The 22,013-nt window shown below is 48.3% G+C and overlaps 1 protein-coding gene across 2 annotated transcripts; it reads left to right on the forward strand.

The window, feature by feature from the left end:
* The first annotated feature begins 4,353 nt into the window (after nucleotides 1–4,353).
* On the forward strand, nucleotides 4,354–17,146 carry MARCO (macrophage receptor with collagenous structure). 2 transcript variants are annotated; one of them, XM_063341360.1, is made up of 15 exons: nucleotides 4,354–4,608; nucleotides 6,580–6,681; nucleotides 7,045–7,275; nucleotides 7,696–7,731; nucleotides 8,979–9,023; nucleotides 9,390–9,497; nucleotides 10,792–10,899; nucleotides 11,018–11,062; nucleotides 11,630–11,728; nucleotides 11,824–11,877; nucleotides 12,904–12,948; nucleotides 13,097–13,204; nucleotides 14,462–14,503; nucleotides 14,847–15,023; nucleotides 15,358–17,146. In XM_063341360.1, exons 1-15 carry the CDS (start codon nucleotides 4,428–4,430, stop codon nucleotides 15,486–15,488), a joined length of 1,512 nt encoding a protein of 503 aa, XP_063197430.1. In that variant the 5' UTR covers nucleotides 4,354–4,427; the 3' UTR covers nucleotides 15,489–17,146. The 2 variants fall into 2 exon arrangements, with proteins under 2 accessions (XP_063197430.1, XP_063197431.1); XM_063341361.1 differs by lacking the exon at nucleotides 4,354–4,608 and adding an exon at nucleotides 5,321–5,515.
* The last annotated feature ends 4,867 nt before the right edge of the window (nucleotides 17,147–22,013 follow it).

Raw genomic sequence — 22,013 nt, forward strand, 5'->3', positions numbered from 1 at the left:
GCGCTTGCAGCATCATTTGACGTGGCTGATAGCTGCTTAGCGAATCTAAACTGACCCTGGGATTTTAAAAGCCCAAGGGATGGGGGAAAGTGAGGACGTGGCTACACTACGACCTGTGCTTAAGGAAGTCTTTCGACCTTGTTGAAAGCGTGGGCTGAACCAAAGGGTCCCAGCTACGAGGAGCATTAGGGAGCAGCTGATCTCTCCCTACGTGCAGAGCGAGCCCTGGGAGATGCCTCCTTTCAGCCATAATTGCGCTGTTTATAGCAGACCGTTAACAGATCTAACCCTTTCTTTGCAAGGCTGGCTTTTGCACATCTCCTTATCCTTCCTGTTTCTAAGCTGGTTTGGGATACATCCAGTCTCTGGGATCAGATCTTACTTGAGCAGGGGACAACTGTCTTCAAGGTGAGGAGCAAGACACCATACGGGGACCTTGAGAACGGAGTTGCCTGTCAGGAACAGCTGCCTTGCAGAGCATATTTTTTGGCTTTGAGGGTGGCCTGCTTAGCCAACCCTGACTATTTCACCATGCTGCGGAGGCTGTCCTGGTATTAATTCACCTCAAAGAACAGGTTGAAGTCATTAAAATATTTTGCAGGTGGTTCCTTGAATTCATGGTGCAGCTGGATCCAGCCTAAAGCCGGGGGGGGAGAAGGAAAGAAGGAGAAGAGGCAAGTTCTGATGAAACACAAATTAACATAACTCATAGAAGGGAAAGAAAATCTGGTTTCAATCTCTACAACAAAGCCAAGCAACACATCAAGCTAGAAAGGAGAAATGTCAGCCAGGCAGCGCTGGGGATTTTATTGCTTTAGCACAAGTGCTTCTCCATGGTCCCAGGAGTGCCCAGGTGCTACCGCAGCAGCCGGACCCCCTGAGCACGGCTCTGGGCATGCAGGGACATGGCAGGCTTCCCAAAAAACCTCCTGCTCCCGTACGGGTCCGGGCTCAAGCTTTGTTTTGATGTCCTGGGACAAATCACAGTCGTTTATATCTTGTGTATTGGTCTCAGTCTCTCTTCTGTGTGGAAACTCTCCAGGTACCACATCATTTCTTGCCCTTAGAGCTGGGTTCACTTTTTTTCAGGGGTGCCGGCCAGGGCTGAGCTGGGCAGTCAGTGGGACACTCACAAGGGAGACCCCAAACTTGGCACCTCCATGAGCTCTGCTGGCAGGCAGATCACTCACAACCTGCTTTGGCATCCTCTGAATTCCTCAGTGCCTCCCGATGCCCACAGGCATCAAAGCCCTCGGTCTTTCCTTGGGGAGAACAAGACATTTTAGCATAAACACCAACGTACTGGAGAGTTGTACTGGGTCTGACTGGGATGGAGGTAGCGTTCTCCACAGCAGCCCATATGGTGGTGTGCTTTGGATTTGAGGCTAAAGCAGTGTTGGTGACACACCGATGTTTTGGCTCTCGGTGAGCAGTGCTTGCACAGCACCAAGGCTGGGAGTAGGCTGGGGGTGGACAAGAGGCTAGGAGAGGACACAGCCGGGGCAGCTGACCCAAACAGACCACAAGGATATTCCGCACCATATGACGTCAAGCTAAGCAATAAAAGTTCAGGGAAAGAAGGAGGAAGAGGATGTGTTTGTGGTCAGGGCGTTTGTCAGCCCAAAGAACCATCACGCGTGCTTCCCGTGAGGCCCTGCTTCCCAGGAAGTGGCTGCCTATCTGCCTGCCAGTGGGAAGTGGAGAATAAATTCCTCTTTCTGCTTTGCTTGCAAGTGCAGCTTTTGCTTTCCCTATTAAGTTATCATCATATTGACCCACGAATCTGCTCACCTTCCTTTTATTTTCTCCCCATACTTTGGGAGAGCGGACTGAGTGAGCAGCTGGGTGGGTTTTTAGCTGATGGCCAGGGTCAACCTACCACAAGAACTGACCAGTATGTCAAATTTCACCAACCTTGTTCATTCCAAAAAGAGAAAGAGACTGAAAAATCAGATAAAATAGGAAAAACAAACAAACAAACAAAACCAAGCTAGTTTACGAATCAACCTACCCCTGCAGAAGCAATTGTACAGCTGATGGCTTTGTGGTGTGCATCTATCAGCTGTGTCCCTGGTCAAACCACGGCTATTTGTTTCTGTGGAAGAGCAGTGTGGGCTGTGGGCAGGATTACTTTCTGGTTTTTTGAAGCCAATCTGCAGAAACATGAGTGCAGGTGTTGGGATAAATGGTAGACTGTCACCTTTTCTGGTTGCCACTCTCACTTCAGTCTAGAGGCAACAGCAGAAATGGAGGTTGCTGCCCTGACTTACCTGACATAGGGCTTGTTCTTCTTCACTTGTTCACTTCTTCTTGTCCTTGGAGGGGCATCAAAGTCCCCTGAATCTTCTGTTCATTTGTGCCTAAGACAGTCTGCAATCAAATAGATGAGTTTGGAAAAATTACCATAAGATAAATGGAGAAACACCTCTGGGCTAGGATGTCATCTCATTTGGGAAAAAAAAAAAGACTTTGAAAAATCACAAATTCAGTTCTTTCAGGATAAACGCTTGTTCTGAAGAGGATAACATCTGTCCAAGCTCCCTGGCAGTATCACTGCTGGGGAGGGCTGTGTTTAGCTAATGCCAGGTTGGCGTTTGGTGTTATGTCTCTTTGTTCTGTCATGAGCTTTTGGTGGTGGCAGATGCCTGCAGCTGACAACTGCAGTGAGAGGAGATGAGAAAGGTAGCGGGGATATCCAGGGACCAGTTGCTTCCCTTTCCCTCCCTCAGCAGTTACCCACAGGCCCGTGACTTTGAGGCAGTTGCGGTCTTTTTATAAAACTTGGTTCAGATGGGGTGTGCCTTTGCAATGAGAGCATGAGGAGGACCTTCTGCCTGGCACGAGCCGCCAACACCAGAGCACAGGAAGGGAAGGGCTGCGATGAGCTGGAGGACTTCAGATTCTTCATCAAGATGTTGGCAGAGCATTTCAGGGGAGGCAGAACGAGCAGCAGGAGGGAGAGGGGCCAGGGCTTCCTAGCAGAGAGCCCGGGGGGTGAGGCTGATGGCCCACCAGACGCGCTGCATAATGTGCTGGAAACCACTATTCTATTAATAATCCCATTGTTTCAGCAAACCATCAACCTAGGGAGACTGCACTGAATCAGCGCTTTCTTTTCTTTTTTCCCTTCTTGATTTAGTAACCCCGATTGCACAATCCGAGCGCAATCAGAGCTGCAGCCAGTGATGCTGCAGTGAGAAATGAAAGACGGCAGAAAACAGGGTGGGGGCAGCGTCAGCGGGCGCACGCAAAGGCTGAGCCAGCATGTCGATACACGATCTCTGACATCCACGGCATGGCCGAGACCCCCGGCAACGCGTGCACGGGGAGATCTGCCGCCTGTTTGCAGAGGCTGACATCCAGATGGAAGCACACCACGAGGCTCCCGGGCAGCCAGATGTTCACCTGACTGATGGGAATGTGGCAGCACGTGGAGCTGCACGGGGCTACATCAACAAGAAATAAGGGGAGAATTAAATTTAACCAGCTGTGTAGGCAACTGCAGCTGGCGGGGAAAGTTGGGTGGGATCATGACCTTCCAAAAATAGCTAAGTGGATTTTGAACTGGATTTTGAACCCTGAAGCAGTGCAGATCAGGACTGTCAAAACTGAGGGTCTCTCACCCCTGCTTTTGCACCCATGTCACCTGGGCCATTGAGAATGGCATGACCATGAGAGGTGGGAAAACATAGCCCTGAACTTCTTTCTCAGGGAAGGAGGGCACAAAGATCTCATTGAACCTTTTGTCTTTTAGAATGGCTTTTGAGAACTACAGCTTCCATCTTCTTTTTAATGCTTTTGAAGTAAAATGGATTTGCCTGCAAGGGTTGTTAAAAGCCTCTCTGCTGTAAATCTACTCTCTGCGTGCACCTGAATCACATCCATCCCTATAAACATCCACTTGGCAACAAAAGTGCAGTCATGCCCAGCTCATCACCTGGCCCAGCAAGAGTAGATGGCTTCAGGCTTGCACAGAGTGGTCAGCTGAGCCACCCAAACCATTAGAAATGGGCTGGATACGAGCCCGCACCCCAATGGGGAGGCGATCCATGAAGGGACAGGACGCACAGGTAGTTACTACGGCTCGGCTGATGCGTGGAGACCTCTCAAGCCACCCTAATTCAAGGGGGTATCTGAGCCCTTCACAATGAAGTTAATTATCCTGATTCCTAGGCAGTATGTAGAAGAATATATGATAATGAAGGACTCCTCTTCCTCCCTGCTGGTGTCAAACCAAATCACAGCTGCACAAGCATGTTTGAAAGGAGAACGCAGAAGTGGATTTAAAAATCCCCACACGTTTTTGGTTTAAGCCCTTAAGACATCTATACATCAGGTGCAGAACGGAGCGCTTCACTCAGCGCTGGGCTGTCACAGCGTGGATTTCCAGCTCACGTCTACCTGGAGCTTACTCCACGCGTCCTTCCATGGCCATGCCAAGTGGCGAGGACCCAGCAGCCCTGCCGATGGGCACAGACCTGCAGCCCAGGAGAAGACCGTGTGACGGGGACTGGCCTGCACCTCAGAGAGGACAGCACACAGCGGGGGCAGCGTGGGTATGGAGGGCTCTGCCCGGCACCTACCGACGTCTCTCGCCTGCGGGCTTGGGTGAGTCATTTCGCTCTGCAAAATCAAAATCCACCCTGGCAGAAATGGAGATGCCAAAACACCAAATGAGGTGAGGTCTCCATGGGTGGGTTTTACAGAACGCGAGCAAAGAAGTGGTGAGGTGATAGGAATTGGGTCTGTGGAAAATGGGTCAGGGAGAAAGCAGGGGCTGGAGGGAGTCTCGGCAAGGAAACTGCAAGTGTCTTTCTCCATTACATCCCAAACCCATTCGGGCTTCAGAATCCCCCACCTCACCATCATTTGCTTGTCTTTACAAGTAGTCCTGATTCTTTCCTTCCCCACACTTCAGTCACGCACCACCACCAAATCGGCATCTTGGTGCAAGTTAACGTGTTTTTCACTACCATGCAGTGCTTCACGTCCCTCCCAGGGGATGGATCTCCAAACTAATGTTGAACCTGGGATCTTCTTGGCTAAGTGAGAGTGGTTTACTTGTGTTAGGAGCAAAATGGCCACCAAATGCCCAAGCCCACTAAAGTGCAGAGATGTGGAATAACTCAGGGTTGAACCCCTTGCAGGATGCTGCCTGAGGCTCCGTGGACACGGTGTCCCCAAATGAGCGCACAAGAGCAGCTGAGCAACTTAGCTGTGGGATTTTTTTGAGGAACTGTTTGAATTACCACATCAGAGTTCTCACAAGTCTATAAAAACTGAGCAGATAGGAAAAGCATATCAGAAAGCATATCAAATCAGGAGGCAGATAGGAAGTCCCTTCATTTCTCTATTGTCCATAGTCTGACGAGGCTTTAGATCAGCCACAAGAAATTTGTCATGAAAATTAAAGACAGATATGGGGAAGATGGAAATTCAAGCGATATGAACACTTTCAGTATTTCAGACAAGATTGGGTTTGCCTCAGCTACTACTACAACCTTTCAGATAAGTGGTAAGGTTTCTTTTTATTAAATGGATTGATATGGATTTTATCTGGTCTACGAAGAAAGCAGCGCATAAAAATGAAATACTGTATTTATACTGTATATTAAATGCTTTTTACAGTGATTTTGCTACTAAATTAACTGACCATTTATAAATAGAAGTATTCTAGAAAGTGTCCTTTCTAGCCCAAATCTGATGCTGAGCATCAGAAAAAAATTAGTTTTTTCCTGTTTTAGAGAATGCCTAATTTCACTGAGTAAAACTTTCATGTCTTAATAATTAAGATACCGAAATCAACAGATCAAACAAAAAAATGTAAGTTTATGAGTTTTTAGCTGAATATAAATACTTCATTGCTGACTAAACCATTCTACTGTAGAACTAATTAAATCATTGTACTCTTTAAAAGCTAAGACTTGAAATTTCTGATTACATTACTTTGAAAAAAACTCAATTAAGGGTAACTTACTGAATGTCTGAAGTAGGCATTAATGCTTCTGAAACACTTTTTTCTCCCTAAAAGCCAAAATTTGACAAAGTGGTTTATTTCTTTTACACTTGCTGGCGACAATTCGTTTTAAATGTTACGACTTGTTTTCATTTGTTCTGCAGTTCAGTTTATTATTGATTTTTCATTTGTTTCGATGTACACGTGCCCCGCTGTTGGAATCACATGTACGCGGCGCTCTGGATGGAGAGGGCACGCGCTGCTTTGAGCAACCTTCTTCAAAGGTGGCTAAAAGCGATGGGAACAGGGAGTTCGTTGACGCGGAAAGGGAAGAGCTACCACATTCCTGCTGCTATAGGCTGGATTAAGGCTTGATGGAAGGGAGCTGGTTAAATAAGCTAAGGAAGAGAGGGCCAACTGAGCTGCAGTGCAAAGGCCGGGCGGGAGGAAGGCAGCTGCCCTGCCTGCAGGACCTGCCGGTCTCGCAGAGGGACCTTGTGGCTCCCCGTCGCGGGAAAACACCGCTAATTTATCATGGCCAAGCCTGAAACACCTGGAAGCGACCAGAATTTGTAGCGGGAGAGATGTGAGAGGGTGTCTACCCTGCTTCTGTTGTTTTTTAGAGCCTCGAAGCCAGAGAAAGCCATCCCCGTGCTTTGCCCGGGCGGTCCTCGGCGCCTACCTGCTGCTGCTGACGGCTGGCCAGGTGCTGCTGGCGTACAAAGGTAATGCTGCAACCTGACCGCGGGCTTGCCATCGAACGGCAGCGTTGCTGGGTGCTCTCGAGCGGGGATGAGCACACCAACAGGAAACCTCGGGGGGAGCGCAGACACTCCTCTGCAGACCACAAGCCAAAGCAGCCGCTGCAGGAAACCGTTCTCCCACCCTCTATGTGTGCTTTGCATTTGCAAAAACACTCCTGGCTGCGGCAAGGACGGGCACATGAAAACCACCTCCCTGGGTCAAACGGTGGTGGTGTTTAATCCCAGGTGTCCTCCACAGGTGCCGAGGAGCTGCTCTGCAGAACAGGCATTTCCAAGCTGGATCGGGCAGGGAATATTCACTGCATGGGCCTTTTGTTTCCTCAGTGTTTAAGATGCAGAGAGAGATATTGAAATTTCAAGAACTAAATACCTCCTATACAGAAGAGATTCTGGAAAGCTCATTTGCCAGCAAACTGCTTTTGGAGAGAAACTCTTCAGAGAAGGACATGGGACATGAAGAAAACTGGAGGAGAAGCTTAGAAGAGGAAATCACCATAATTAAAAGCAGCAATGCAAACCTGATGATGATGATGAACAACATCACCCTGATTGCAGGTATGGTTCCATTTCTCCATGCTGTTTGTATAGCAGGGAGAGCTGGTTCTTCAGCACAATGGCAAAGCTGGGCCAAAAACATAGTTCAGATGAACAAATAAATGAGCCAAGATTTGTTCTTGCTGTCAGTTACTGATGCCCCAGTGCCCAGGGTTGGATGCTGGTTCCGGTGTCCTAGCTGGGGAGCTGGACATACCTGGAGAAGCTGGAATACAGCCCCACGCAGCCCTCCCAGACCCCATTGCAGCTGCACACACAGCTTGGGCTGCTCTCCCCTCCCACAACTTGTAGACTTGGGCTCTGGGTGCCCTCTGAAAGGGTGGTGTCTTCAGTCCAGACCTCAAGCCTATCAACCCCAAACTGGTATGTCCTTCATCAAGTGCTGACTACTGAAAAATATCCATTAAATATTTATTTCAGGACGTCCTGGACTCAAAGGAGATCCTGGTCCACCAGGTATGTTGGTAAATGAGCCATAAACAACTTTTCCTCTTTTTCTCTTTCTTTTTTTCCCCTAAGAAACCTGAAGTCAGGATATGGGATTTCAGTACTTAGACCCAGATCCTACCCCATGTGCAGACACCTAGTGCCCTGGCTATAGGGAGACTTGCTGCACCTTTTGATTGATCCCCCAGGAGCCTCGGCTTGCCCAAGTGCTCCAGCAGAGGTCAGTGACCACCACGCGAGAGCATTTTGGCTTTGCCTCCTCAAAGCTACCCCACCAGAAAACCTAGGGGTGATGGAAGAACTGTACCTGGTTGTTATCCGCAATAACCATCCCAAATCCCCATGTGAGACAAGAGAGGACCAGTGAGCCGGTTTATGTGCATCCCACAACCAGTGGATAGCTGGGCTTTCTGCCCCAGACATAGAAAGTCCTGCTGCCCAGCTCACTCCAGGACAACTCAAGGCAACCTCCCCAAACCTTGCTCTATAGGACCCCACCTGAAGAGTGCGTGTAACAAACACTGACAGATTTGGGACCTTTTTCCACCCTGTCACTGGGGAAATGACCACACAGACTCAGGAATGAGCTGCGTGCAAGTTCTCCCCTCCACAGCCATGAACAAGCTGTGCCCTGGGTACCTGGGGGTTTGGGGTAGAACTACACCCGCTGCAGGAGATAAATGTCTGCCCGCTGTGAGGATGCAGCAAGTCCTGATCTAACGTTGGCTCTGCTTTGAGCAGAGGTTGGACTAGGCAAAGTCCAGAGAAACCAGAGTTTCTATGAAACTGTGATGATGATCTAAGATGCAACCCTTGTTAGGTCAGGTCTGTATCTCATCCATCCCTAGTTCTTGGCTACACTGATGAGCTTTTCTGAAGAAAAAAAATTAATACTTTTTTTTTTAAAAAATCATGTTTTCATATCTCCCTGGCTGCACTTACAACATTGAAACAGCACCTCCCGCCAAGCACTGTTATTATACATCAGAGCCCAATCGTTTAGTGCATTTTCAGGAAAGATCTCCCGAAAGGTCCCCACGAGCTGGGCTTGGCTGGAGGACAGCTGGCCCCTGCCCAGCCACGCACTCCATGGACTTTGCTCAAGCGGTTGTGCTGGTCCCTGCCAGCTGAAAATTGGCCTCAGTGGTGACAGAAGGCACATGCACAAAGGATGATTAAAAAATTCATCTCTTCTTCTTAGCCATTACCGCGAATAGATGATGTGTGTCAGCTGATATATGTATTTTACATCTCAGGGCTACAGGGACCACCGGGGACAAAGGGAGACCAAGGAATCCAAGGTAAGGCTTTTCTGACACCTGAATTACTTCTGTGGATGAACATAAAGCGGCTTTATGGATGGTTTTATGGGCAATCTTGTCCTCAGTCAAGGTGTAAGTCAGTAGGAACGTCATTGGAGTTGAAGGAAATAAGCCTATGCAAAATTGATGTGAACAAAAGCAGAACTTGGCTGGAAAAATTCTTATTTTAAAAGTCAACGTGCACCGGTCATGGTGGTCCGATTCCTCACTGCCCCCAGCACCACTTTCAAGTGCACAGAGAGCAGAGTGTGGCTCATGCCTGCAGCTGAGCTGCGTGGCCTGCGGCTGACGTTCACTAGACACGACACCCCACGGGGCATCAGAAAAGTGGTGCTGTTCTTGCAGGCTTACGTGGACTGCAGGGTGAGAAGGGGAGCAAAGGAGATCCTGGTCCTGCCGGCCCACGTGGTGAACCAGGGGTGAGAGGAGAAAAAGGAGAAGCGGGGCTTGCAGGTAAGACTTCTTCACTGTCTCAACATTTTTAAGATTCTCCCATGTATTCTTGTTTAAACTCGTTCCACTTAAAACACCAGAAGAAGTCTTTATAGGTCAGATATTTCATAAAAATCCAGCTGAGTCAATGAGGGAGCTGATCTGAAGGGATTTCATTTTGTGCCATGCTCCAGCAAAGCTCCCAAAGAAGGTCTGGGGGAAGAGGACATGCAAAATGTTGCACCATGGAAGTGTCTTTATAGAGCAACCTTTGTCTAATGAAAGCCACAGGTATTCAATTATCAGCCTATCCCAGCTTATAGCAGCGATGTTTGCAGTGGGATTTTCATGGTATAAAATAACACAATATAATTTATATGCACAAGCATGTGGATGTTAGTCCTCACTTTAGCAAAACCTATTTCTGAGAGCTTTGTATCTTATATAAGCCTTTTATACACCTTAAGTAGAAGAGTTAGGCACCGTGTTTCTCCCATGTAACGTTCATTAGTGGCAATCTCCTGCATAGTGGTTATTCAGTGGTCTCCCGAGGGCTGCACCCAGAGAGGAAAGGCTGAAAGCGGGATAGCAAAAGAGGGTTTGTGTGGTGCAGACCAGGGAGGATGGCTGGACAGGCTGATTAGAGCTTCCTCAGATCTTCCATCAGATCCCACATGCTCCAGTGCGCTCATTAGCACAAGTTGCTCCAGAAGAGAAGCGTGAAAGTAGGAGGAATATCAAAAGGTGAGGAGATTGGGACAATTCTGGAGCAGAAAGATGAAGGAGATGTCACTCTTTAAATGAGTCACTTTCAATTCAGCTCTTTTGGAGCATGCTGATCACCTGTTCAAAGAAGAGAAGGCTACGGGGAGATGTGGGAATTCCCCAGAAGCATAGGAGTGGGATATGCTGTCCTTGTCTCCACTGTGCTGAGGAGAACGGAAGGGTTCAGACTGCAGTAGGAGATATTTAGCTAGAGAAGAAAACATTCTAGAGGTAGGGATAGTTTGGGGAATAGACTAGGGAAGTATCACGGCACCACTGCAAGGCTTTAAGAGCAGGTCAGGCAAACATTTGGCCAGACAGTCTGGCAAAGCCAGTGGTGGTTCAGACAGACTTGTGAGGTACCATCCAGCCCTGTCCTCCTACAGCTTTACAGGAACGGTACTAATGGTAAACGTGGGTGTGAGGCCAAGCCCTGCTACTGCTGCAGCTAGACGGAGGTGCTCCACTGGCAACAAATCTGGTTTGGTTTTGTTTGCTTTTGTTGTTTTTTTTTTTTTAATTTACAAACATGTGCTGTGCTGTTTGGTAGGTCTCCAAGGACAGAAAGGCGAAATGGGCAAGCAGGGAGACCCTGGGCCTCGTGGACCCATGGGTCCTCAGGGACACCAAGGAATCCCCGGACTGCCGGGTTTCAATGGTAAGTGCAGAGGACACTGCGCGAGCCACCATCAGCACACACGTGCCGTGGTGGAGGGCTGCCCTAGCTGAAGCGTTTGGCTCAGCCTCTTAGCACAGATGTTGCGATGTTGTTACAGGTAGCACGGGGGAGCCTGGACATCCTGGGCAGAAAGGAGAGCCAGGTAAGCAGTACAGAAGGTGCAGTTTCTTCTATACATAAGACACAAATCTCTTTTAGATGGTGCTTCATGACAAGAAAACTGCAGCCAGTCTAGATCCCAGCATGGGTGAGAGAAGATGATGATAAGATGAAGAAACCATGCCAACGTTATGCAAACCTATCCCACAGCCTTGGCTGTCTCATCTGGACCCCATTCACTGTACAGGAGCATGAGAGGGAAAGAAGGGTCCTGTACTGTGGAGGTCCCTGTCCTCCTACCTGACATGTCTGCACACACAAGGGCAGAAATTGGCTGCTCTTTTTGGAAATCCCTTGTGTCTCTCCAGGTTGACAGTCTTCAAGGACCTGGGTCCTTACAGCCTTTCACTTCAGGCCATCACTCACCGCACTGCTAAGATTAGCGCTGTCAGGGGAGGATTGCACTTCGGAGAGACCCAGCCTTTGTTTTGCCTTCAGAGGGTTAACTCAATCTGCACAGTGCAGGGGACGGTGATTGCACTGTCTTTCTTTTTTTCTCCTTCGTATGTTGTGTTGCATTTCACATGTGCTGCTTTTGCTCAACCTCAAGGCGTAACTGGACAACGTGGACCCGTGGGAAGTCCTGGTCTCGAAGGCAGACCTGGTCAGAAAGGTGACAAGGGGGACCACGGGCCCAGTGGTAGTCCAGGTACAACGCTACTCAAACCTGTAACTCACTGACCTCCTACTCTGGCCTCGCTTTGTGTGATAGCTTTGCCCTTACCGATTTGTTTTTAATTTTAGGAATACCAGGCATTGCGGGACTCAAAGGTGAAAAGGGAGACAAAGGAGTAACAGGTACTTTACATATAATATATGTAAATAATAAATTAAACAGGTTTGGGGTTGACAACACACACCATGCAGACACTGCAAAGGGAGCTACAACAGCAAGGAGATTTGTTGAGTCCTGTTCTTGGAGCCCCAACACATCCCAGTGTGCCATGGTGGTCCTGGCCCTCTGCCAGACTGCCGAGGGGGTAGCTGCTCACTGGAGGGGCTGTTTCAACCGCCTGTGACGTGCATGAGGAGGTGATGTTGCCTGCATTTTTGTATAAATAGAAAATGCACAAACAAGGCAGCAGTTTAAAATGAAACAAACAACAGCCTCCCTACCCTGGAGCTAAAGAGAGTTTTACTGGCTGTAAATATGATGGGGAAGGATATTCACTAGCAGGCATCTCTCCTGGCCTCCTCTGTAGCCTTGCAGGAAGAGGTATCTTCAGAGGTCAACCTGGAGCGCGTAGCCTAGGCTTTTTCTTTGACCTTCTGTCTGAAGAAGTCCACCTGTCTGTCCCAGGCACCCAAACGATAGGGTGACGGGCTGCAGTACAAGCCTATTCCGGTGTATCTCTCTTGAATCAACCTTTTTAACCCTGAATTTATATAGTGCACACAACCTCTGATCTCCATCAGGAGGTGACAACAGTTCAATGCACCCTTCTGCATTCACTGATACCTGGATGATAGGGATGGGAGTCACCTGGCCCAACATTATGTGCTTACATCTCTAGGCTCTCTATATGGTCAGTAAAGACCCACCTGGACGGTGGTCTATCCCATCAGTGGAGTTTAGGATATGAAATAAATGACCAGAAGTTGACCTCCAGGAGAAGACGACTCTCCAATGCCCATATTTCCTGTATTGACAAGGTCTGCACTAAGTATAATGGGAAACAAGACACCCGCTTCAGAAATAGATGCCTATAGTGTAGATAGCTAAACAAGACAAGTAGAAACCCATCATAAATACTAGTTTGTATAACCTTTTATAAATTTACAAATATCTGTCACACTTTTGTTTGTTTGTTTTCATGTTCTTAGGTCCTCCAGGGCAAAAGGGAATGAAGGGAGACCAGGGCCTGCCAGGTAATCCCTCGTTTGACAACATGACTTACTCTGATGATGCAAAGCACTTTAAATGCCACGTTCCACCTCTCTGCGTCAATGTGAAATGCTCATCATGGTCTTTCCTTGGGAAGGGACAAAAGCAATGACTTTCTTGCTTTCCACTCAGGCATCCCAGGCCTAACTGGTGCAAAAGGAAGCAAAGGTGATAGTGGCAGTCATGGTCCGAAAGGAGATCCAGGAGTAAAAGGTGCCAAGGGAGACCCTGGATTACCTGGTAAGGCTGTTTGCCACGGGCTCTGTGGAGCTGATGGTGCATTTGAGTTTGGCACTGTATGTCACAGGCTGGCACAAGATGCTCTGGGGCACGTTTATGCAGCTCATTTGGAGGAACTCAACAGACAGATCAGTCTTCCCAGGAGGTCAATGTGCAGAGCGTCACATTTTACACCTTGGGAGCTGTGCTAAAAGACACGCAATTGAACAGATGCATTAGGTTTTCTCAAGTCCCTGATCTCACAGAAGACTGGAACAATCCACGCTCCTCTTTGCTTTGTACAGAGATGTCCTGCAGCATACCACGCCGCTAGGATAAATCCCATGTAAATGTGGCAGTCAGGAACACAGAATCAGAAAAAACAGGGCTATTTAACTACACCTGTCTAATTGTAGGACTCAAGAACAGATAGTTCAAAAGAGCCAACACTGCACCTACTCCCCATCCTTACTCCCCCTCCTTTCCAGTCACAGAATGCTTCCAAAAACCCTAAGACCTGCAGTGAAAAAAACCCCAAACTGTAGTTACAACAGGCCATGGGAAGCAACCAGTTCTCCGGATACTTTTTAATTGTTCGCACAGAAGAGTACAAGAGTCCTCAGAAATAAAATAAACTAGAGCCTACGTGGGGCTCCTCCCTGCACTCCTCTTCTGGAACTTTGCCTATGGAGGAGGGGAAAAGTGTAACTGGGGTGACCCCAGGTTAGGGACTGCCCTCTGGGTGGGTCTCATATCCTGTCCCCACAAAGAGACAGCAATGTCTGCTTTGTGGAGGTAGCTTTTGGGGGAAGAGCTCATTGGGTTTTTTCAAACACACCTGCTCTCAAGACCAGGAGGCTACACAGAAATGTGTGGGACTGTTGGGAGTGGCTTTCTGCTGTCCTGTGGCAGCACCTAGAGAACAAGCCCCATGATGTAGATCTTCCTGCAAATACTTTAGGAGATACCTTGCCTGCTTCTGGAGAACCCAAAGGCTATAGGTAGTGATGGGAATAAGATACATTTCCCATGAGTGAGTGGATGGGATTTTGCAAGTGGCCCTTTTCTTGGGGCACATGTAAGGAAGCCTTTGCTATATGTTATCTAACTTTTCTTGCCATGTTTCTTTTACATACTCTTAGTCACTTCAGAGGGTCCATTCCACAAGGGGATGGAGCCCTCGTATCTCTGACTCACCCAACTATTCAGGAAAAGTTAATAAATGGATTTTCCCCCAAACAGCTGACAAATATTCACTTGTGTTTTAATTTTGAACAGGTTCCCCAGGAACAAAAGGGAGCAAAGGTGAAAAGGGACAAGGTACTGCGCTTTTATTACTTCTTCTCTCACTTGCTTTCTGGCACCAAAACTATCTGAGATCAGGATCAGTGTGCCCCCTGTGCACATTGTGTAACCCACAACACAGCTACCAGAACCAAGGGGTCTGTGTGCTGAACTGCAGCCTGGTGTCTCCAGACCCAGAAGAGAACCCTGAATTGTTCCAATTTGAGCTACCAGTAGCTTCTGGTCCCACTCTGGCTACAGCTGTGGACATGGGAACATTCATCCAGTTTCAGTGGTCACTGCTTCCATCTTTCACTGTGCTTTTTCCCTCGTGCCCGTATGACCAGTAGAGTTATTTTCTTCTCCTCTGAACTTTCAGGCAGCTTCAGTTCTCTTATACGAATCGCAGAAGGGGGCAGGAGGGGCCGCGTGGAAATCTTTCACCAAGGGTCCTGGGGGACAATATGTGACGATGGCTGGAGCACGCAAGATGCGACTGTGGTCTGCCGAATGTTGGGATACAGCCGTGCTCTCTCTGCCTTCACAGCCTCACCAGGTGAGTCCACAACAGCCTCCCACCTCCCCGGGCCTGGCATGGGAGCTTATACACACCCAGAAAGCACCACAGCAAGGTTCTCTACACAAGCGGTATGAGAGCAAAGAGGATGTGCCCAAAAGGGCAGCTCATTCCCTTTGGGATGAGGGAGCTGCATGTCAGGTGCTGCTTGAACTGTGCCCAAAGACTTGATTTCCAACAAGCCAACCATGCAACCCAACGCACACCTGCTATCCACAGGGGTCTCTAGAAAAAAAAAAGCATATTCCTCTTTCTTTTGTCCAACATTTGTTTGTTTGTTTGTTTGTTTGTTTGTTTAATTCACCTTCCAAAGGCTCTGGACAAATTTGGCTGGATGACGTGAATTGCAGAGGGAGCGAATACTCAATTTTGGACTGTCCAAAGCCCAACTGGGGTGTGCACAACTGCTCGCACAGCGAGGATGCTGGGGTGGAGTGCGAGTGATGGGACACGGAGGCTGCCCCGGGAGCCGCTGCCCCCCTCGCTCTCTACGGGGCTCTTGTTCATAACGCAAACCCAATTTTGTCAGGCTGTGCGTGTAATCTCTTTAACAGGTCATAAAAGTATTGACACAGAAAGTTGAATTTTCCATAAATCGATAACGGTTACAAGAGCCACGGGTAACCTGAGACATCCCAGATGTCATGAAACAACCGTAGCTCAGGCACCTGAGCCAGTTCACAGCTTTTCCAGCTACCTGACATCAGCTCATCTGCAGTAGCTCACATGTGTGTGACCTCTAACTCCACAGGGGCGGAGAGATGGTCCACTTCAGCTTAGTGCATTAAGAGAGAACAGGATAAGCATGCAGAAATGGGCAGTTACTGCAGCTGAGCTGAGTCTTCATCACAGTACAGTTCTGAACCTGAGCCTAAAACCCCCAGTGAAGTGCATACACCCAGTACAGGAGACGCTCAGAAATCATTAGATGATCTCTGTGTGTTCAAATTAAATGTTCTCCAGAAACAATGCTGATCACAGGTCAAAGTGCAAAAATAAGTGCCTGGGATCTAGGTGCCGCACTATCCTGGTTTAGCGCAGACCTTGTTTTCGACCTTGGCCAAGTCCCCTGGCTTCTCTCTCAGTGTTTCCTAACCTGTCCCCGGGAGCAACACCCCTGACCTTTTCTGGTGTATAAAGCTGAGCTTTTCATACCTTTAGAAACTCGATGCTCCAGTAAAGTGAAGGGATGATGAATAAAAGCAATAATGGGAAAGTATCAGCTAATTAAACTTCCAGAGTGAAAATATGGACCCTAAACCAAAGGTTTCTACATTGACTTAGTCTTTTGAGTCCTAGGTTATAACTACTTCACAGGGGCTATAACAACTGAAAGGCTTCTCTTTCTTAAGACCCAAGTCTTCCCCTTTTCCACCAGCTCTGGACGTTCAGCAGGTGATAAGCAGCCTGTGTTCATGTAGCTGGGCACATCCCAACAGCCTGCTTACGGACATTTTATTTGAAACGTCAGAAATACATGTAAGCGACCCCACATCTCCGCCTTAATGTGAGTCATAATTGCCTTTGTCTACATGACTTTGAAACTCGATTTTAGTGCTTAGAAATCCAGATATAAGCGGAAAAACTAAGCAGTGCTGGTAAGAACTGCAGGCGACGGGGCATCCAGGGCCAAAGTGAGAAGACCTAGGAGTGTGCAGAGTCTGGTAGTGCGGTCTGCAACAAAGTTCATCGCTGCTTTGAAAAAGAGGAAATGTTTGTTACGGGGTCGCAGGCCTCAGAAAAGAAGTCTGGAAAATCCCAAGAGTTTTCCAATATCTATTCTGATGACTTTGACAGAAGGAAAATGAAGGGAGCCTCTTACCATTCTTGGTTCTGGTTTAGAGGAGGTAAGGAGCACCTGCAACAAACCATGGGTGAAACCACACGAATGACAGCTATTTCAGAGCTGGTGGAAAAGGACAGTGTTTCACCTGCACAAAAAGAGGCAAAAGCTTTCTGTTCTGGTCGGGAGCCCCACCGTCACTAACAGCATGCTGACTACCGGCACTTGGGCTAACACAGCTTTCTACAGGGCTCCAACGGGCGGTGCTGAGCCTGCACACATTTCCTTCATCTTCTTTTCGTGTGTGGCAGTATGTAAATAAAGCATTTCCATTGCTAGGAAATAAAGGATTTACAAGCTGTGTTCGTGTCTTGATACATCAATCGGTGCCACTTATACTCTCATTTTCTCACTTTCCTTGCTAACAAAATATATTCCTCAGCATTTTTCAGGCTAAATGCTGAGACATTTGATTTTTTCATCAGGCGAAACTACCACTGAAGGGAAAGTCACCATGACCCCATGGTGACACTTTGGCTGGACTTAAATCGCCCCAAATCTCCTTTTTGGAGAATGGGCATCCAGAAAATAGCAGTTGTGCCAGGATTAAGGTCAGGACACCAGGGGCTGGATCTGCAAGCCCAGGGCAGAGGATGCCGTGGCCAAGCCCATCTGCTCTTAAGAAAAGCAGAAACAGGTTGAACCCAAGCTACTGCCCAACTACGTGTCCAGAAACCAGAGCATGATGTGGTTACCCACCCCACCCCGCCCCGTCACTTCTACACCCTGCGGTACAGATGTAAAATCTGCAAAATCTGGTGTCAGAGGGATTTCCTAACAGCCCGGAAGAGCCCATGTCGACACTGCAGACTTCAGGGCCAAAGTACACAAAATGGCATTTATCTTGCCGGGACTAAAGGAGGAAGGAAGATACGGGTAATGGAGGGAGTGCCTGGTTTAAGCTCGGTGGCACCACGGTCATGCTGCAGCACAGCCCTGGGCTAGGGCTGGCAGTGGCTCAGGCAGGCAACACAGCCGGTGGCTTCAGAAATGTCAGATGGCTTCAGGGGCTGGGAATGCCACTGCTAAAAAGGAAAGGGCCAAAACATGCAGCTACCTGCCAGCATTCACATAGTCCCCTCCATCCAGCGGGGATGCAGGAACCAGTACAGAAGTGCCCACACCAGTACAGTTCATTCTGCTCTGGGAAGCAGGGGGCTCAGGAGCAGGACGTGTGTTAATATTGCTGTGCTGGCAAAACCACAGCTTGGCAGGAAAACAATCCTTGCCTTCATAAAACCCCTCTGCGTGCCCAGTCCGGAGAGGGAAGCCCAGCCAGCTGGGAGGAGAGCTGCGGGCACAAAGCTCACACAAGAATTAGAAACACAACTGTTTCTGCTAAAGCAGAGCACGTCTGAGCTGCAGCAGAAGAACCAAGCCCAGTGCAGCGTGTTCCACGTGCGAGAAATAGCATCCATTGGAGGGAACCCTCGTGGCCAATTTGTGGTGCCCGTGACTTCACACTGCCTGACTCTGTCAGTCCCGATCGATCTTCTTGGAGAAGCACTGCCCAGCTGTGAATGAACAGCAGAGGATGCTAGGTGGTGGTAGCACAATTTACGTCTGATCTTCTTCTGTCCAAATCAGGGTGAAACCAGAAAGAAGTCACTAATGTGGTCATTGAATAAATTCTTCCCTGTTCCCATAAGAGGTAGGTAAACTGAAGGAGTCGTGGAGGCTGTGAGACTTAGGCTGCAGGCTCACTTCCTGCAAGAGCCAGGAGTCCAAGTGACAGAAATAAAATTTCAAAGTTCGTCTTTACCAGATTCAGAAGTTCACGCTAAATTCCACACTTTTAATCCAAACGACAGATATTTGTGTCAGCTCTCACTTGGTATATATACATTGCCATACTCACTCCTATGTTGTGTTTTGGTAGAGGTAAGAAAAGCCCTTATTTAATTCCAAAAAGGAAAAAGAAAACCAACCCACAGAGTTTTTTTCAGAACCCTGGGATAAAGCTAGCATGGGGACGGCTGGGCTTGAATTGTCAGTTCTTGTGTCAAATAAACGTTTCCCAGCGAGGGCAATGGCTGGACCCATAGCTAACGGCGGTGCCACCAGGGCGACGGGACCCGCGGGATGAGCCCCGGGTAGCTCCCCAATAACCCAGGAATAGCGCTGAATTTTCGGGACACACCACAGCGAACTCCACGGACGACTTGTATTTATTAAAAATGCTCCTTCCCGACACTAAGGGGAGCTCAAGGGCCGCCACCCGCTCGGCGGCGCCGCACCGGAGCGGATCGATGGGATCCGATCGGAGGGTCCCAGTGATGGGGCCGAAGGGTCCCGGTGATGCCCCACCTGTGTCACGGAAAAGGACAAAACCGTGGCTGATTCTGCTCAATGGACCGATGGCACGCGCAGCGAGAGCCGAAACCCAAGAGCAGGGCGCTCGGTTGTGGTGGTTTCCCAGTTCTTCGGTGGGTCCAGCTGCGGTCAACCAGTCCTCCCAGAAAGGGATTTTGAAAAATGAGAGTGGAAAATACCTTTGTGATTCACTCTCTTGTGCCTGATGGTTTGTGAGAGACTGCCAGGCGGTCAGGACAGTTTTACACACTTTTCTCTTCACTCTTAATAGCTAGAAAAATAACTATTTTTAAGGCAAACCCCCAGATTTCGCCAGTATATCAGAGGTGTCCCCTCAGAGGGACAGAGGGACAGCTGTACAGCTCACCCCCAGCCTCACCGCTGTGAGGGCAGGACACAAGTCACAGCAGTGGCACTTGGAGCCTGACACCCAGCACCACGACCCAAGGGCAGCAGGTTTGGAGGGTACTTGTGCCCCACGCGTCCCCTTCTCCGGTCCAAGGGAAGCTCCACTGGGGCAGGAAGAGTGCCACGAGTCACCGCAGGAGAGTCGGTGAGCAACAAAAATGCCTCTTGCATCTACAAAAATGGGTAACCCTGAGATGTAGAGGCTGGCTTGCGTGCCCACACCACCTCTCTCCCCAAATACCCAGTCCGGTGCTATTCGACCCCAGCTTTTAAGTCTCCCAACTAACTGTCCTGTGCTGCCCTAAAATAGCTATCTGTAATAGCTAATAAAGGATTGTACAGCTTTGCTTATCATTCACTCCCAGCACCAATTAAAAAGATTTAGTTTAGCAAAATGCAATTACACTCTCATGGATAAAAGGGATACAATTAATTAAAAAGGAATACTTTGCCTTAGGAATGCAGTTATTTCCAGATGTTCCCACCCCTGTCCCTGACCATTCCTCGTGACCTGAAGAGATTTGGGGTGGGGAGAATTGGGGGCAGTTCGTGTAGTTCATCTCCCCATTTTGCTGACTCAGATGTATTTCTGAGGGAACTTAGCAAGATGCTTGAGGACACAAATCTTCTCCAGAGGCCTAAAACGTAATTTCCAACATATCTGACACTGTTCTCCCTGCTTTTCCAAGGAGGTGAACATTTCATAGAAGTTGTCTGGCACCAAGATGGGACTTCTCTCCTTTCGGGGGGAAAACTGGGCTTTCTGTTGACTGTGAAGGAACGGGGAGCAGCCAGGGACTGCGAGATACATGCTGTGGCTGTAAGGATGTACCAAAATCCTCAGGGAAGCAGCTGAAGTGAAGTTTTCCATCTGGTGTCCCTTGGGAAGGGAGGAGACACGTGTCACCCCTCCCAGGCTGTTGGTTCCCCAGCCTCGTGGTGAGGAGACACTTGGTCCCAGCCAACACCTCTTCCATGGACCGTCAGAATTGGAAAACTCTGCAGCGAGGTGCAGATTTCCCAGCCCCAGATCATGGAGGATCCTGCTGAGACTGTGTGTTAATAAATAAAGAGCATTTACCTAATCATTGCCACGTCTCGGTATTGGCATTACTGTCAAACCCCAGAAAAACAACCCGGCGCCAAAGGCTGCAGGGTGCCCGTGGAGGCTGATGAGAGGCTGGATGCAATTTTCATCGCCTCAACAGGAGCCACGCACAATTCGAAGCACCACCCCGGCACACAGAGGTGCTGAAGAGCAAAATGTTTACTGGCTAAAAGCCGGTTTGCCTGGTTTCCAAAGCCTGAAGTTTGTGTTGAATGCATTCATAGCACGCCTTAGCAAAATTATTGATGATTCCAGTTACAAATGTAAAAAAGGCAATTTCATTTGGCTCACAGCTAAGAATTTGTTCTGTCTGAGGGTTGTTGTTCTTTAAAGTACATTAAAGCCGTCACATTAAATGTCAACTGTAATAAAGGAATGACTTCTCTGCTCACATTACAGACAGGTAAAAATTTTAATATGCATGCTGGCCGTATCTAAAGATTAAACTCATCATGTAATATATGGGTCGCTAATTGTATTTTCACCCCTCTCTTCTGAAGTCTTCTGTTGTTCGCAGAGTGAGATCACATCACCACGAATCTGCTGATACATGTCTTAGCTTTTTCTGCTAAACAACACGATGGACGGCAGCGTCTGGCCTCAAAACCCTCAGATCTATTTTTCTGTTTCACTTGGTGTCAGAACCGGTCATGCTTTGCTCGGTTAACTCTCTTCCCACTGGCATGGTCCGGCAAAGGTCCAACCAACCGTCCAGTGCAGCGCACAAGCCCCAGCTACGAGTGTTTCTGATCGCAGCAAAGGGACCAGTTTGGCTCTCGCTGGCACCGGTACGAAGCTGGAGCATGCGCCGATGCAGGCAGCTGCTCTGCCGTGACACAGAGCTGAATTTAACCCAAAGGATTTAAACAAACTGTTAGTGGTAGCTCCAAATGATTATCCGTTTATTTCAGTATTTGTCTTTTTCAAAAGTGACCCAAAATCTATAAGTAATTAGTTATTGTACTGGCTACAGTATTGCAAAAGGCTTCCCTTCATTTTTTATTCAGACTCTGAGCTGTAACTCCAAAATCATTCTAGTCACAGCAGCCTTCAAAGGTCTAAATGGGGAGGAAGGGGGGCTAACGCCTTAATATCTTCAAGATTTGCAAGAATATTTGAGGATTTTCTAGGGATTCGGTGTGAGATGAAAAAAAAAGGGTTTGCAGGCAAATAGAGAACTTGTGCCTCCAGTTCAAAAGCGAAGACACATCCAAATGGAGAAAGATTTAAATGTTAAAGTGCTAAATAAACATTGCTATTCAACAGCGCTCTTTGTCTTTTGAGTCCTAGGTTAAAA

This window comes from Chroicocephalus ridibundus, chromosome 7 (assembly GCF_963924245.1).
Source record: "Chroicocephalus ridibundus chromosome 7, bChrRid1.1, whole genome shotgun sequence".
Classification (NCBI taxonomy): domain Eukaryota; kingdom Metazoa; phylum Chordata; class Aves; order Charadriiformes; family Laridae; genus Chroicocephalus; species Chroicocephalus ridibundus.